This window comes from Brienomyrus brachyistius, chromosome 12 (assembly GCF_023856365.1).
Source record: "Brienomyrus brachyistius isolate T26 chromosome 12, BBRACH_0.4, whole genome shotgun sequence".
Lineage (NCBI taxonomy): Eukaryota > Metazoa > Chordata > Actinopteri > Osteoglossiformes > Mormyridae > Brienomyrus > Brienomyrus brachyistius.
In genome coordinates, this window is record NC_064544.1 from 915,004 (window position 1) to 931,023 (window position 16,020).

Genomic DNA, 16,020 nt, shown 5'->3' on the forward strand with positions numbered 1-16,020 from the left:
AGTGATAGCCCAATGCAACAATGTAGCTCGTGGAAACAAATGATTGATTATGTAGTTTAAAGGAATTCTGAGTAGTAAAGATATTTGGTGCAGCCTGGGACTGTAGCTGGCCTCTATGCAGTCAATCTTTTTGATAGCACGCAACTTCAGAGACAACCAGCTTCGGTGTCATTAGCTTTGCAAATCCTGTGGCGTCGTTTGTGGGATCCCAGTTCTTGCCTCCCCGCCAGAATTCCCTCGCGCAGTCTTGATACCAGAATGCGGGGGAATTGCAGAGTGTCTCTTAGTGGGTGGGTGTGGGCCCGCTGAGACCGCCTGGAAATCTACAGGGTAGGATAAGCGGCTTTGATGGGTACGGGACCTGGCCTGCCTCCTCGGTTATGCCAGGAGCTTTTGCCAGGAGATTCCGGTTGCAGTAGGCGGATTACAAGCAGCGCTGGGGTATATCGGGAATTAGGATTGCTGTATAATTGAAAGTGATACACCACTAGGTGTGTGTGTAGCTGCCCCCATATGATTGTCTGTCCCCTCTGCACGAGCGCAGCGCATGCCATAACATCCGCAGGTCTTAGTTTCTGCTGCGCGCTGTCGATTTAGTCAATTATTTGTGCTTTAGGGCATGTTTGTAAGCCTGTCCATCACCCTTTCGGGACGACCAGACTCTCACTGCTGACAACGTTGGTATTTACCTGCGAAACGCGCGTGAATGCATGTTAGAATCGTGATTCTGGGTTTTAAATACAGAAACACTCCAGAAGATTATTGAGGAATCCACACACAGAAAAAAAACAAACAATAAAAAAAAAAAAAAAACAAACATGAGAAAACATTATTTTTGTTGAATTTCCTTAGTTTGAAGTTTTATACAACAGCGTGTAGCCTAATAAATTTAACACGGATAATTTTTTTCATTAAAAATTTAAGCATACTTTAATATCATGATAACAATCTCATTGATAACAATTATAATAACAATTATTAGTATTCTTATTATTAGTATCAATATTTTTATATTCATACGCCCGTCAAACCTATAATTGGCTTTACGGAATCTAATTTTACAGAAATACGCAACAATAGCTGGGAGTTGGAGATGCGCAATGAGTTATAATGCTCTTTATAGTTTTCATATTTTTATATTGATATTTCAGTATTGGTGTTTGCTATTACATCTACCAAGTGTGCATATACGATAATAAATATTTTCTGAATTACCTTGGTCTAAATGCAGTGTGTGATTACATAGCTTTTGTACGCGGAACGTCTTCTTACATTTGTTAATATAAAACTGACAGTCCAAAAAAAAGTGGTATCCAACAATTAAAAACACAAAAATACCGAGAATATATAGATTTACATATTTTATTTGCGAGTTTCATATTTACACGTAGGGCAAATAATTTGCATCTGTCAGAAAATGATCCATTATAAGAAACTACTACAATATATTATGCATTCGGCAACAGCTGAAGGAAACTATACATTAGGCTCGGTATAAAAACAAAAAGATGCACAACGTTCCAGTCGAAATTGACGTACTTCTTAAATTCTTAATTTGTGATTTTTTTTAACAACACGCTTCCGATTTCGCGCAACACTTTAACAAAATCGGTAAATGAAACTTTGCGTTTGCGTTAATTACAACCTGAGTCTGTTTAAACCCAATTTGATACTGGCTAATTTAAGAAAGGGAATTGCGCTTAAATCCATTTCTTTCAGGCGTTTTCCACGATATTCCTGTGGGACCACTTTTGCGCTGCAAAGTCGGTAAGACTACATCTTTATAAATATTTAATCTGGGTTTCATTTCAGTTTTTCTAATTAAGGATAAAATATTGCCCTTGATGAGATACTACTTCGTATCGAGTCAGTTTCATATTTGTTTTCTGGCAAGAATAACTGGAAGTGTATAATTTTAAATATCCTAAATGCATGTGTCTCTTAATGGGAAAATACGTATCTGCGTTATCTAATAATAATAATAATAATAATAATAATAATAATAATGTAACCGTGCTAATCAATTAAATAAGCACGATATGTATAATAATACAGTGTGTTAATTATTATTAAAAGTAAAGTACAAGAAAAACAAGAAAAAAATGTAGCGATTTGAGTTGTCAGTTGCAATAGGCTATAACGGGCTCTTTCAGGTAAATGTCTAAATAGGTAATTGCTCTTATTGATTGTCATTTTATACCTGACCTCTGAAATCTTCGTGTTTTGTACAGCCGCCGGTGATTTCATTATACTGACGGCAAAGCACAGCGCACGGTAACGCTAAAATCAACTAGCTGTTTTGTACATAGACATCAGCCAGTTAGATGTCTTTAAATGTATTTGTAATGGTAAATTCTATCCGAATTTATGTCCAAACAATTTCAAGTATCACTGTACAGGCGGCATTGATATACTCCAGACCCCAGCGCTGAACATGTCAGCAGAGAGTTACTCTATTAAAATTCACGATGGCAACAGAAAACGGGACCGTATTCTGTCCCGTCAGATATTCCATTGTGACACATGATAATGGCACTACAATACTTTGGTTTTTCACCGGTTTGCAAAATAATCGATTTGCAATAGTCCAAACAGCAACTGCATGATGCAAAGGAGCAGCTGAAACGTTTTGTAAAGCGGCATCACCCCGACCATAATTTTCACAATCAACGTCTAATAGTCCACATTTGTCACTCATGAGCAATGCCGATTGTTTATTTACCACAAACATCTTTCTCCCCAATATACTGTTAATTTATGCAATCGCTTGCCTGCCACAACACGCACTATATTCTCGTTTCCTGATTTCTAATCGGTTAGAACGTTTGTGAATAAAATGATTTCTGTAGCCTAGAGTTTTATGCAATTCTTGGTATATAATATTTAGACTGGTCTTCTTTACTGTGGCATTAAACACTGGAATCGCGCTCCTGTACAAACGTGCGCTTTCGCAGAGCCATTTACAGTTTTCCTGCTGCACAGATCTGAAATTTTTTGCGGCGAATTTAAAAAATGACGCAAGCAGTGACTCTGTCCAATGGGTAACGAGGGGCGTGGACTATATTGAAATATTTTTGCCTTTTAAGGATTTTTCTCCGCCTTTGCCAAGTCCATGCTTGTCCCCCCCGAGAGCCAAGAGCCTCCGAACCCGAGAGAAGGTGCGCTCCGCTGGGACAGAGGAGACATAAAGAGACGGGGAGGGAGGGAATGAGATTTCTTGCTACCCAATCCCCCTTTTCCCCAGGGACACCAAGCCTTCCCTGGTCCATCCCTGCCTCTTGTTTGGTAATCATTTCATTTTACTCCTTTTTGAAGCAGTCGCCTGTTTTATCCCAGTTTTCATTTCACAATCCCGTGCGCGTATGTTCGCCTTCTTCTTCTGAACAAGTTCGCCTTCTCTCCTCTTTTTCCCTTCACCGAAAAGGTCTTCAAGATCCCGGCTGATGAACGTCCGTTGAGATGCTTTACGGTTCTAACACTTGCCTTTTCTCCCCCCTCATTTAACTTGAGAACGGTTAATCTTGAGTGCACTGAACTTGGTTTGGGATCTAAAATAAAGACGAAAACCCAGAGGGATACAGAGCTCGTCTTTGGATAAGGACCTCGCTTGCTTTCCCTTGTTGCACTTCGGGGAAGATTTTTTACCCCCTTTCAGCTGGTTTTGTTAATCCAGGTGGCCTTGTTTTGAGATTGAAGGAGGATTATTTAGTTTGAATTGGTGTTAAGGAAGAGATCCCCGAAGGCTCTTTTCATGTTCTCCATCCAGGACAGCCTCCCGCGGGGAGCCTTGCATGAAAGAAGAGCCCCTTACCAGCGGCATGACGCCGGTCCGATCGTGGATGCAGAGTGCGGGGATTCTGGATGCGAACACGGCGGCACAGAGGTAAACGCAGGCGGGCAGCGCTTGGTGGGGCTACGGAAGAAACAATGCAAACTATACTGTCCAAACACAGGGTGATGCATCCGTGCGTGGTTACGTATGACATTAGGTGGAGGGAGTGTTATTCCCCGTTACGCGTATTATCATATCGCGTTTTTAAATGTGACCAAATGAGAGATAAATCACGAAATTAAATATGCAAAAGCGAGTAAGCGAATAATTTTGTCACCCGGGTATAAACGTTTGCGAACGGCGATTTTTTTTTCATAAATGTAAATAAATTTAAAAGTGGGAAACCAGTATCTGCGCGTCTGTTAGCAAATTTTAATCCTCGGCCGTCGCGTCCGCAAGAAACGTAGGAACCGCGAAGGCGATAGATGCACTTGGTGGATGCAGAGTTACTTTGGTGTGACAGGCGGCGGAAACGCATTTTAAACGTGTTTCGTGAAAAGTCATCGTACTTGACCCAAAGGCGGGCATGCCTGTGGATAATGTCACGGTTAATCTCCTAAACTGGGTCCGACGCGTGTTCCCGAAGCTCATGGGCTGGAGACTTAGACACCGGGCGTGTTTAAGTTGGCAGCACAATGTTAAATGTCTGCAGCACCCAAAGCCAAAATCACCGCCACTTCCCAATAACAAAAGTAATTCCAGACCGTTATCTTTTCCCACACGATCAAAACGAAACAAACTGTGAAGTGGGCCTATTATATTCCATGCAGTAAAAAAAAAGTTAACAACCGATATAGTTGCAGCCCTATTTCTTAATCTGAGGTTATTCTAAATAGCCAAATCCATGTACCCTGTGTTTTTGTACATAACATATATGTTGTGTATAAATAAAGTATACCAGTTGTAAGGACAATAATAAATAAATACAAATATTATGATAAACTATTTTAGATGAACTTATTAATGTGATCCATTAAAAGCGGGATTTTATACATTATGTTTTCCTGTATTTCAAATAAAAATTAAATGTAGATAACTTTTGTAAATTAAACATTATCCCCACCATCCTACACTTAAAATGAATTATTGGAATGATCATATTCCAAGTTCACGATTTTAATAAGCTGCTAATAAATAATGTAATAAAATATTACAAATATAACACAACTAATTATTACTAATATTATAAATAACGAGTACAGTAATAATAATTGTTATAATAAACTTACATTGACACGAAAGGCTGCTTTATTTACGGGGCTTTAAAGTTTAAAGTTGCACTTAAACATAATTTTAAAGTAATACCCTACAGCGGTGAAAACGCGGATGTTTAAAGTTTAATGCACCGCGCGGAAATGCAGAGATTTTTGTGCGCGTAACTAATTCGTAAATATATAATAACGTCTCTAAAGTGCACGTGCGTCTATATACATTATCATTCGCATTTGTGCTTCCATAGACAATATTTTCTTTATAGAAATCCTGTAACATACGACTTCATGCCATGTATCTGTCCATGAATTATTAAAGCAAACGTTACAAATGTTATCTATTGGTTATATATTTTTTTAAATGCATTTGTTTGTCAGAAAGTTAACAATACTGCGGTTGTATATTGGGAATCATTTTCAATGTGAGTTTTTACTATTGCAAAACTTTTTTTTTCTTTGTAGTCAATATTTTTACGATCTATACATTTTTTCGTAGTTCGCACATGCCAGCTTATTATTGTAACTCAGTAATTCAGGTGTGAGGATAGAGCCGATATCCATCTATCTGAATATGTGGAAAAACTGCGTTTGATGGTTAGAGTAATATGACGCATTTTACTTTAGTGACGCGGGGAAACTTTCCCTCCTTTAAAATATTTTAAAAACGTTCATATTAAATTTATTTGCGAGTTTTTGAGCGCTTCGTGTTTAATATCGCCCCTCCTCCTATCTAAGACATTATCAGTGTATTCAGGAGGCTAGAGCGATGCGAGATGTAGAGGGTTCAGTTCTGAATTACCCCAATTCCTTAATTTCATACCGAACCGACGGCTTTTCTTCAAGAGAGACTTCAGTTATGGAGACTGGGTTAGCTTGGGGGACGGGGGTGCAACTAGGCGGGTGTTGGTTAAGGACAATGACCGATAACGTGGTAAGGTTAGCGGGTCACATCCTTGGAGAGGCAGCACTGTGGTCCTTAAAGGGACATTTCGTAACTTATAAAATGTCCAGCTGCATAAATGTGAACATTTATAAGATTCGTTCTATAATAATAATGATGATGATGATGATGATGAAACATGAGGCTATGTAGCACCTGCCAGGATGCATCTCACACTGAGATACCCACAGCTGGGCTGGGTTTAACTCTCATTGACCAGAGGGGGACCCAATGTTCGCGTGGTTAGACAGGTGCCAGGGCTAAAATGCCACCCTGTTAAGCGTTGGGTTCCCTGGCTGGTCGACGCCATTGCCGTTCCCGTGTACCAGAATCACGGCCGCTTCCTACAGTCGGCGTACCAGGCCGGCACCCTTAAAAAACAAAAAACACACACACACACACACGCACAGAGGGTTTCCTGTCACGCCGCAGTGAGACGAAACGCGGTGGCAAACTAGCTCGTGTGACCTCTGCCTTAGCGGCAGTCGTGAGAGATATTGATCGGGATTCGGGGGGGGGAGTTGTTGGTGGCCAGAGGTGGCAGGAGGAAATGGGACAGGCTGCGACACGACCAGAGGAGACCGGGAGATGAAAAGTAGGGCTGTGGGCGCATTTACAGATTTTTGGGAGTGATCTAGTTGGGGACAACATGACAAATGTAGGAACACGGCTCTGCTTGTCGTCTCCTTATGTCTCCTAGCTGTGTGCTTTATTCAGAACTGTCCCTGCTGAACTTATGTTCTGCTGCACGACCCAGGACCCCGTCCCTGAGCAGGGGCCCCAAAAACCGGGTGGTAGGACTGTCCCGCTGCCTCTCACTAAAGAGATTCCAGCACATGAAGGGGGTCAGACATCGCGTTTCAAGTGCCCGCGATTGTGGGGGGGGGGGGGGGGGGGGGGCAGAGGTGTCGCACGCCCTTATAACAGAAAATGCGAAGTGTTACTGACGCACGGTTTCATATTCGCACCCGTTAACGCGGCCTGTGCAGGGGATTCTGTGCGGAATTATACATCGCACTGAACGGTCCGTGTCCACACACCTCAGATTAGTCTGCGTGGCTGACGGTTTCTGGGCGTGAAATATTAATACCTGTATGGTGTTATTTGATTATTTGTATCACCGAAAAGCATTTTTTTTTTGTTTTTCTTTAAATGGTTATTTATGAGAGAACTGATTTTAATCATTCCAAGGCAAAGCAGAAATATTAATGAGGATGTTATGGAATCTCACTCTCTCTAAGATAAAAATGCGATTTCTTTTTCTGTTAGACCCTGCGGAATAGCTGTCCGTCTGAAATGCCGTGTGATGGCTGGGAATGATAACCTCGTTTTTCTGCAGACACACAGAGTAGATGACCTGTTTACAAGGTTCATATGAGAGTTATGTGGTAATTCGATTCAAATAATTGCTGCGTAGTCCATGCAGGTCATCGGAAAGCGCGTACAATCATTTATATTTAAGGAAATCCTTTTTGGCAAATTTCTTATAAATAAACAAGGAAATGCCGATTGCTGGGTGATTCTAAGAGCAGGAGTCTGTCTGCCCATATTACAAACCCACTAACGTGATGTACTTCAGGATAAAAAAATACCATCTTAACTGACTAATTATATCCCGTCTTGTTTAATCTGGTTGAAGTCTTGCCAGAACTTTAAATGAATAAACTTGTGGATGCCATGAAAATATACCAATTAAATTAAGTTAAAAACAGAAGGATAATGACAGTGTGGTTGAAAAATGTACATTTCTGCGGTGGACTCTGACACGGCCCGGTCTGAATGTCAGCAGCTGAAAGCACTGTGGAGTTCTGCTGTGGTTATAGATATCGAGCCTGCAAAGTGAATCCTGGGATTCGGTGCCGTGTGAGACCAGCAGGGCTCACAAGGGGGGGGGGGGGGGGGGACAGATTTGTGGATCCCTGAGCCCCCGTCTCTCTCGCTCGATCATTTGCAGATTTTTTTTTTTTACCCCTTACAGGACGACAGCGATGGCTTCTTGTTCCCTAGTGTGGCCCGAGGCTGCTCACACTAGTCCTCTACCCCCCCGAATTAGTTAACTTTTATAACTAGATCCGTTTGCCCGACGCAGCTGGTGAGTAAACTTCACTAGCTCCCCGCAGTCACATTCCAAGGCTGTGTCACTTCTGTCGTGGGTTCGCACATGTGGTGAGTAAAAGAAAGTAGAGGAATACCTGTGCCTCACGCAGCATTAGTGAGGCAGGGGTGGGGGAGTAGAGCACCTGCAGTCGGGCCCCCATTTCCCCAGCCCTCCGTGTGTCTGTCCCCAGCTAGGGCTGGCGCGAATTAACTAAAAAATGCACTCTGCAGGCTTTGTGTTCCCCGTCACGATCGTTCAGTGTGGCGGTACAACTGTGACGTGCGCCGGCTGGCAGCGAGCGAGGATCGCCTTCGGCCCCCCCGCATGGCTCAAACCTCCACGCCACCCCCCCCCCCCAAACCCCTGCTGGGCAGAAGATGGCCGTCGGAATCTTTTCGGGAGACTCTCTCAGTTATCAAACACCTGTTTTTCAAAATCACGTTTTGTCATCTTTGAACATGACTCGATTCCCGGTGTTTTGCTGCCGTTTGTTTGTGGAGATCCAACCCTGGTCTCCCGTCACCTGTGTACCGTCGATCTGAACCGCCAGCGTCGCGATTCAGCATTTAGGCGAAAGCACTATTAACGTTACCTGTCACCCAGCGTCACCACAAAATGATTTTGGAAAATGATCATGAAACCAAACACATAGGAACATCTGATGTTCGACCAATAGTTGACCAACAGATTTTTTATCGGCATTTTTTACCAACATAATTGGAGTTGGCACGGTTGTTCACTTGCACTTTTTTCCCTTTTGTGAAAATTAAAGGCGAACGTTACCAGTGGTTAGATCGTATTACCCGCGTAACTGCCTCTGAACACGGCTCATTAAGCCGAAACCTTGAATGTCTCTGGAGAAATCTGAATAAGAGGAAAACTATCGCGGAAACAAACGTGTTGGGCAGCTGCCGAGAAGGGCCCGTCCTGCCCGGGCAGAGGAGAGCGCACCCGGTGGAAAAGCCCGGCAGACCCTGGTCCTGTATGACGCCAGATCGGGACGAGAGTTTTGCTTACAGCTGCCGAGGGATGCAAGCGATTAGCCGACGTCTGTGGGGCCGCCTCGCTCCCTGACCCCATTAGCGGCGTACAGGTGATCGGCTAATGTTTTCAGCTGTGGCCTGCTAATTACGCGTGCCGGCTCTCGGCGTGGTGGCTGGGGCCGGGCGGGGGTGCTGGGCTGAGACCAGCAGGTGTGCCTGTGACGCACCGGGGAAGGCGCATCGGAGGGAGAATCACATGCGAGGGAATTGATGGAGACGTGGGCCACAGACGCAATGCAGAAGGAGCTGTTTTCCCAGCATGCATTTCCTGTTAATCATATAATATAATTATATCACGATCATAGTATTATTATTATTGTTATTATTATTAGCTTTGCATGTCAGTGTAATAAAAGCAGGGCCTTAACCTCTCCGGTGTTTGGCGCCATGCGTGACTCATTTAAATCGTTAACGCTTGGATCACGACTGCCAAATTCAGCTAATTTCTCGTCAGCCGGCCTCAGTTGCATCCCCTTCCAGGTCGTTAGGGAGTTTTTCTTTGCCGCTAATTGATATCGGTTTGACTCCTTGACCGTTCAGTGGGATCGCAGGCCCTTTGCACAACCCCGAGAAATTCCGGAAATGCTCCCAACTCGGAGCAGAGCATTTTACGTGGAAACTCCATGCCTGATTCCTGCATCCCGGTAGTTGGTAGCGTTCGCTTGTAATTTGCCCCGTGAGCTACGTTAAATCATTACACGTTGCTAAAAACGGCGTATGTGTCTCACTGCAATTACTAACAAATTAGACATTAGCTGGAAGCATTTAGCAACAATTCGTAATAACCTTCTATGATTACAGGAGCCGTGTGTCACGATTCTGATTCGGAAAGCTGGGAGATGTCTCTGCTGTGTGGTTTGCATGTGCAGCGGTGTGGAGACCCTGTGATCTCTGTGTATGTATATGATCCTGTAGGCGACAGAGGGCTGCTACTGTATCTGCGTGTATCTGTGAAAAATGTCAATATTTAAAACCAAACTAAGGTTCGCCCCCACGCTTCTTGAATGTTTCCGAGCCGTTCTAGATCTCCTACGCTCATTTGCACCAATCATTGACGATAATTAAACTCATAAATGACTATGCGTCTATTATTCAAGCTGTAACTTGGCGATGCCAAGACGTCAGAAGGGGTGAATCAGTGTCAGGGCGTTTAAAATTTCTCGTCCTTTATCCTTCTTTAAGATGGAAAAATAAAAGATAAGATAAGAAATTGAATGACCCCCCCCCCCCCCCACCTAGTTTGGCTGCCCAGCGGAATTGCATAGATAAAATTACTGCCACCCCTCAAAGAAATGACCAGAAATGATAAATAAACTAGAATCTCCATATAGAATCCAGATTATTGTCATCTCATCATATAAGGATACATGTGCACACACATTTGTGTATTATTATGCATTGTGGTATATACATATTATATCTAGTATGCATGTATTTTATCTAGTATGTACGTAGCACATCAGGTGAAGGCTGCCCTTTGGTATTGTCACGAAGCTACATTCGAGATGCTGGAGTGTTAGGGGTAGACTGCTGTATCCGTGTCTCTGGGCTGAGGGTGAGTAAGCTCTCTATGAAACAGGCCACTCTTGCTCCTCGTAGCTAACAGGTACCGCGTGCCTAATTCCGGCTCCCTGTGCGACTGCCAGCAGTCGACAATCGCAGATGGCACTAAATAGCCAACAAATGGCTGTAAAAGTAGTTTGAAGATGAGAATCCAATTAAGGACAGGCTGCTTTGGACATGGAGTGGTTTGCTCACTAGGTATGATGTCTGTGCAGACGTGTTGGCTTCAATCATGCCTTCAGATTCCCTTGATGAGTTTGCTTGTGAAGGTAAATGTAAGAGGAAAAGTGCTCGGGACAGACAGAATGACTCCCGCAAGTCAGCGTGCAAGGAATATTTAATCTGCGTGCCTGCGTATATGCGTATGCACCCGGTGAGATGCCAGTTTTAAAGGTCCGTCTCTAACGCAGAGCCCAGTAAATGCCAGTCGCAGGCATGTGCTGTCTGTGGTCTCCTGCCATTTCTTCCAGTTCCAGCTTGGCCACTCTTCCCGATTAATAATCTGCCTGGTGTCCGTTTGCTCGTGTAGTTCCAGCCAAAACCAGCGGTTGTGCAAGCGAGTAATGAGAAGAAAAAAAAATAAGTGCGCGCTTGCTGGTTTCTTTCAGGGTGGCGAGTCGAGATATGGCTGTGGTATCTGAGATGGGTTTGGTTTTCAGCGAGATGCCTGCAGATAGCCACGGAGACACAACCAAAAATACATATAAAAGCCATTGATTTCAATTATAATGCTGTATGTAATGTATGGATATTGAATGATTTGGGTTTGTTAGCCAGCTGAGTGTTACGATAATGTGTTGAAATCGGGGGGAAAGTGCAGCTGGACCCCCCCCCCCCCCCCGTCTCTTCCTTTCGGGCCCCAGGCCCCTTTGGTCTGTTAAAAAAGCACAGTACACTGCTGCTGAGAGGCAGGAACATTTCGAGGCTCCGAGAGCGAAGTGAGTAGTTGTTTGCTGCTAACGCTGTAAACCCTGCCTCTTCCAGGGGAAGGTGATAGCGGAGGGGAGAATCCGAATAGGGCCTGACGCTCATTCCAGGTCTGGTTACCAGGACCGGCTCTGTCTCTGCCTCGTAGCAGAGGGATAGAAAACCTGCTGGTCAACCCGGGGACGGCGAGCAGGCCATTAGGCTAAAACAGCAACTTTAATGTTTGGCAAATGCGGCTTTTGAATCAGAATCAATGGTATTCGTGTGTAGTTATTAACAATAGCGTAAAATAAAGTAAATTACAAGAATAACAGAGTACTAACATAAAGCAATAAACAGCCAGTAGTATAGAGCACATACATGTAAGCAAAATGAGACTCTATTATATATATATACCTTATGTACCTTACTTTATATGTACGTCATATACCTCACTTCATATATACCTGCTATACCTTACTTTATATGTACCTCTTTTACCCTACTTTATATAATACATGCTATACCATACTTTATATGTATCTCATATACCCTACTTTATATATACATGCTATACCATACTTTATATGTACCTCATATACCTTACTTCATATATACCTGCTATACCTTACTTTATATGTACCTCATATACCTTACTCTATATATACCTGCTATACCTTAATTTATATGTACCTCATATACCTTACTCTATATATACTTGCTATACCTTAATTTATATGTACCTTATATACCTTACTCTATATATACCTGCTATACCTTAATTTTATATGTACCTCATATACCTTCTATATTATACATTATTATGCAGTAGCATCACGGTGCACGTTCCTCTTTCGCTAGTGTTCAGGTAGCATGCAGATCGCAGGCTTGCCGACAGGTGCCAGTTACTATGGACCAGGGGCCTAAAAGAACGGGGCAGAATTTTTTAAAGTTGCCCCGGAGCTGTTTATAATTCATCATAATCATTATTTTATTGGCTTGTCTATCTGCCTGGCAGGATGGCATTAGCTAGCATCTGTGTTTGAATGCTAAACAGGAGGCCAAAGAGCCGCGGCACCGATGAAGACAGATGTCGAAATGTGTGCCAACCCGACTACACAGGGCCGAGACAGATGACCCATTTCTGATTTGAGGTGAAAGAAATGTCTGCAAGATTAAAAAATAAATACCCCCCCCCCCCCCATCAGGAATTTGATCAGTTTGGACTCGGGAATGTGACCCACCATAGAATTTCTGCTGATAGGATCTTAAAATAATTAAGTAATTAAGCTTTATATTTTTGTATGCGATTAACTGATATTCCATACTTTCCTGGGCAAATTGCCCCTGACAGCAAAATCAGTTTTAACGCAATCGTCCTGTAACACGGTTTTGAGTGATTTCGGCACACCGAGGAAACAAAGCTGTCAACATTTGCATCAGGATTGTAGAAACTTTTGCAACTCTCGCCTAGAAAACGTCTAGCACAGTTAAAAATGGTCCAGAGAAATTATAAAACGAGGGAAAAAGGGAAATTATCCCGCAGGATAAACATTTCTCCTCCTCCCCAGTTTAGCTATTTAAGCGTCGGTGTCTAGAGAAGAGGCTTCAGCAAGTGTCGAGGAAAACGGGGGCTTTCGTTTTCCTATTTTGAACCGCGGCGTCTCTGGTGACATCACGGCGGTCTCGGAAGAGGCCTCCCCGGCCATTCCCGGGATTTGGGTTACAAAACAGAGCCACCGCACTCTCCTCCGAGCTGCCGTCCCAGTACGCAGCCTCGTCTGCATTCAGCGGCGAGCACGTGGATCCGGGCGACACCCTCTTTCCGCTTGTTAGCTCTCGTTACGCGCCGGATAAGCGCTAAACGAAGTGAAGCCAGGGTGCCCACAGCCCGCCAAATATATGCAGGGACTAATGGCGAGGCTCGTCATAAACACCCCCCCCCCCCCCCCCCGCATATCGCCTGTGCATAATTTATATCTCCCTCACATTCGCCCATGCAATTAGCAGGTATGAAATTTGGGGGGGGGGGGGGGGGTGCTCGTTTCATGCTAACTGTCCCGCTATAACTTATGAAGTATTTGCTTGAGCCCCAGGGTCAAGCGCCTCCCCCAGTTTGCGAGGGGTGGATTGCTGGGGCTTGATTTACAGCCGTTCATGCGCTTGGCGCGGTGCTGAAAGGGCCAGGTCGCCGACCCCTAAGCAGTGCGGCCGTCTAAACGCTGTTCCCGTTTCCCAGCTCGTCCATTCTTTCAGAACAAGAGCACTGGTGATGTTAAAGACTCTCTAGCCATGCCCACTACCCGCCTCGGCTGATTAATGGGGTGGGGGGGGGGGGGCTGTAACTCTCCAGCGGTCGTGACAGTTCTGCCTGAACGGCCCTCGGCCCCTCAAAGCTCACGCCGATCGCTCGGTGAATGAAGGAGGGCGCCCAAAAAATAAGTAATCAAACACATGAATCATTATCCTCCAACCTGATGTCTGTTTTGACAAATATAAATGACAAACTGACCATCGGGTGTCATAGTTCAATGACTGCTTATTACAAAAGATGCAATATATAACAAAACCAGCTAATAATAATAAAAATAATAATATCACAACTCTCATCAGCAAAAGTAGGTTGCAGGCAGATCAAATGACAATTATAATAATTGTTTGACGACGATGATTATTGTTATGGCGGATGACTTGATATTATTGTTGTTGTTGATTTATACACGCGTAGAGGAAGGCGTGAATCAGCCCCCGGTGTTCTCCGGGTTCCTCACAGAGCCTCACGGTTCGTCGCAGTGTGTGGCACGCGGAGCTCAGCATCAGGACCCTTAACCTCGCTATTGTCCGTCGCTATTTTCCGCGCTGAATTACAGCAGCTCTACGCTTCCGGAAAAGATGCCCGACTCATTTCGTGATGTACTTCAATTCATCCTTAAGGCATAAATCCCCTTTAACATAATGTGACCTGTACATTCATACCTGCTTTAAAAAACATGGAAAGCTGGGAATTATTTTTCAATGTATTTTGTTTTGTAGATGATTACTTTGTTCATTACTATACAGAACTGTTTATAGACCTTAAAAGGGAGGAAGGACCAATCAGGAATTTCAAGGTATTTTTTTAACTCTCACATGTCAGAGATGTAGCTGTTTATTTATTTATTGTTTGCTGTGTGTTGGCCTCTGATTTAATGAGGGCCCCCATATACAAATATAGAAATATCAATTCTGTTTTTATTTTACTGAGTGCAGCACGCAAACAGCTGACTCACCCTTGTATAAATCGACGTGGGGCGCAATTATGATAATTAAAATATAAAGCTAACAAGCTTCTGGTGTCGACCGACTTGAGCAAGAGAATATCTTGGTGAGGGCAGGCAGGTCCTGATGGCCACTTTTTTGCGGCATAAGATATATCACCGTGAGTCTGGGAATCCGTTGGGGGGGGGGGGGGGGGTGGTTCTCAAATAGCTAGTTATGTTTAGCGTTTTCACACCACATTTGCTTTTCCTGAGGTGACCGTGGTACCAGTTTATGGTTTTGAACGTGTGCCTTTTTCCGCGAGTCCGTGCACAGAAAAATGACAGCAAGGAAACAAACGGTCAGCACTTAAAGGGGATGTCAGACATCCCAGGATGTGAGCGGAATGCCGACAGAGGGAAGTGTAAAAAGCCGGCGACCTGCCCTTTATCCTGTGTATGCACACTATTGTTGCACCACACGCACACATTGTCCTACTAAATCATGCAATTTTATTGCGCTACAAATTATTCAGCGTTAAATTATTATTATTTATATTATTATTCTCTTTTACTGTTTTGGACAGGTAGAGATATCCGTAACAACGTTTTAGATTGCTGTGAAATAACTCACCGAGTAGTCTTCATTCTGAAGATCCTCAGTGAGATCACCCCCCCCACCTCAGTGTAAATCAGAACCTCAATAGAAAAATCATCCTTTGTCTTAGTTCCCTCAGACCTCCACTTCAGGAATTAGCTTGCTTTCAACAGAATGGGTTACAAATGAGGTACTAAGCATTCATAATAGGGGTTGAGAAAGGTCAGCGCGGTATTAATAATGTATCTGGGGAATACGTCCACCAACACAGAAGGATTTCAGACATCTCTCCAAATAACAAATACTTCATCTGCAGCAGGAAAACAGAAGGTTAAACTGGAGTTTTTAAAACAATATAGCAATAAATATCTGATTTAAAACAGACAGGTACAACGCAGATTCTACAGCTGTATGGCTGCTTTATGGAATTTGTGGAAGAAATATGTGTTTGAGACGCTGGATGGGTTTTTGGATGCGATTGTCCTGGAAAGTAAGTGCTATTATGCAGCCTGAATGAAGGACGGCTTTACTGAATTTCTTATTATTTAACCTGTTTTTAAGTGCCTGCAATTTAAGTAGGTTCAATTTAAGTA

At 43.4% G+C, this 16,020-nt stretch overlaps 1 protein-coding gene across 1 annotated transcript in view; it reads left to right on the forward strand.

The window, feature by feature from the left end:
- The first annotated feature begins 3,294 nt into the window (after window positions 1-3,294).
- Window positions 3,295-16,020, forward strand: part of LOC125704774 (transcription factor COE3-like) — a 93,513-nt gene continuing 80,787 nt past the window's right edge. The window contains 2 exon segments of the mRNA XM_048970784.1: window positions 3,295-3,789; window positions 3,791-3,883. Coding sequence (XP_048826741.1) covers window positions 3,752-3,789; window positions 3,791-3,883 — 131 coding nt within the window. The 5' untranslated portion in view covers window positions 3,295-3,751.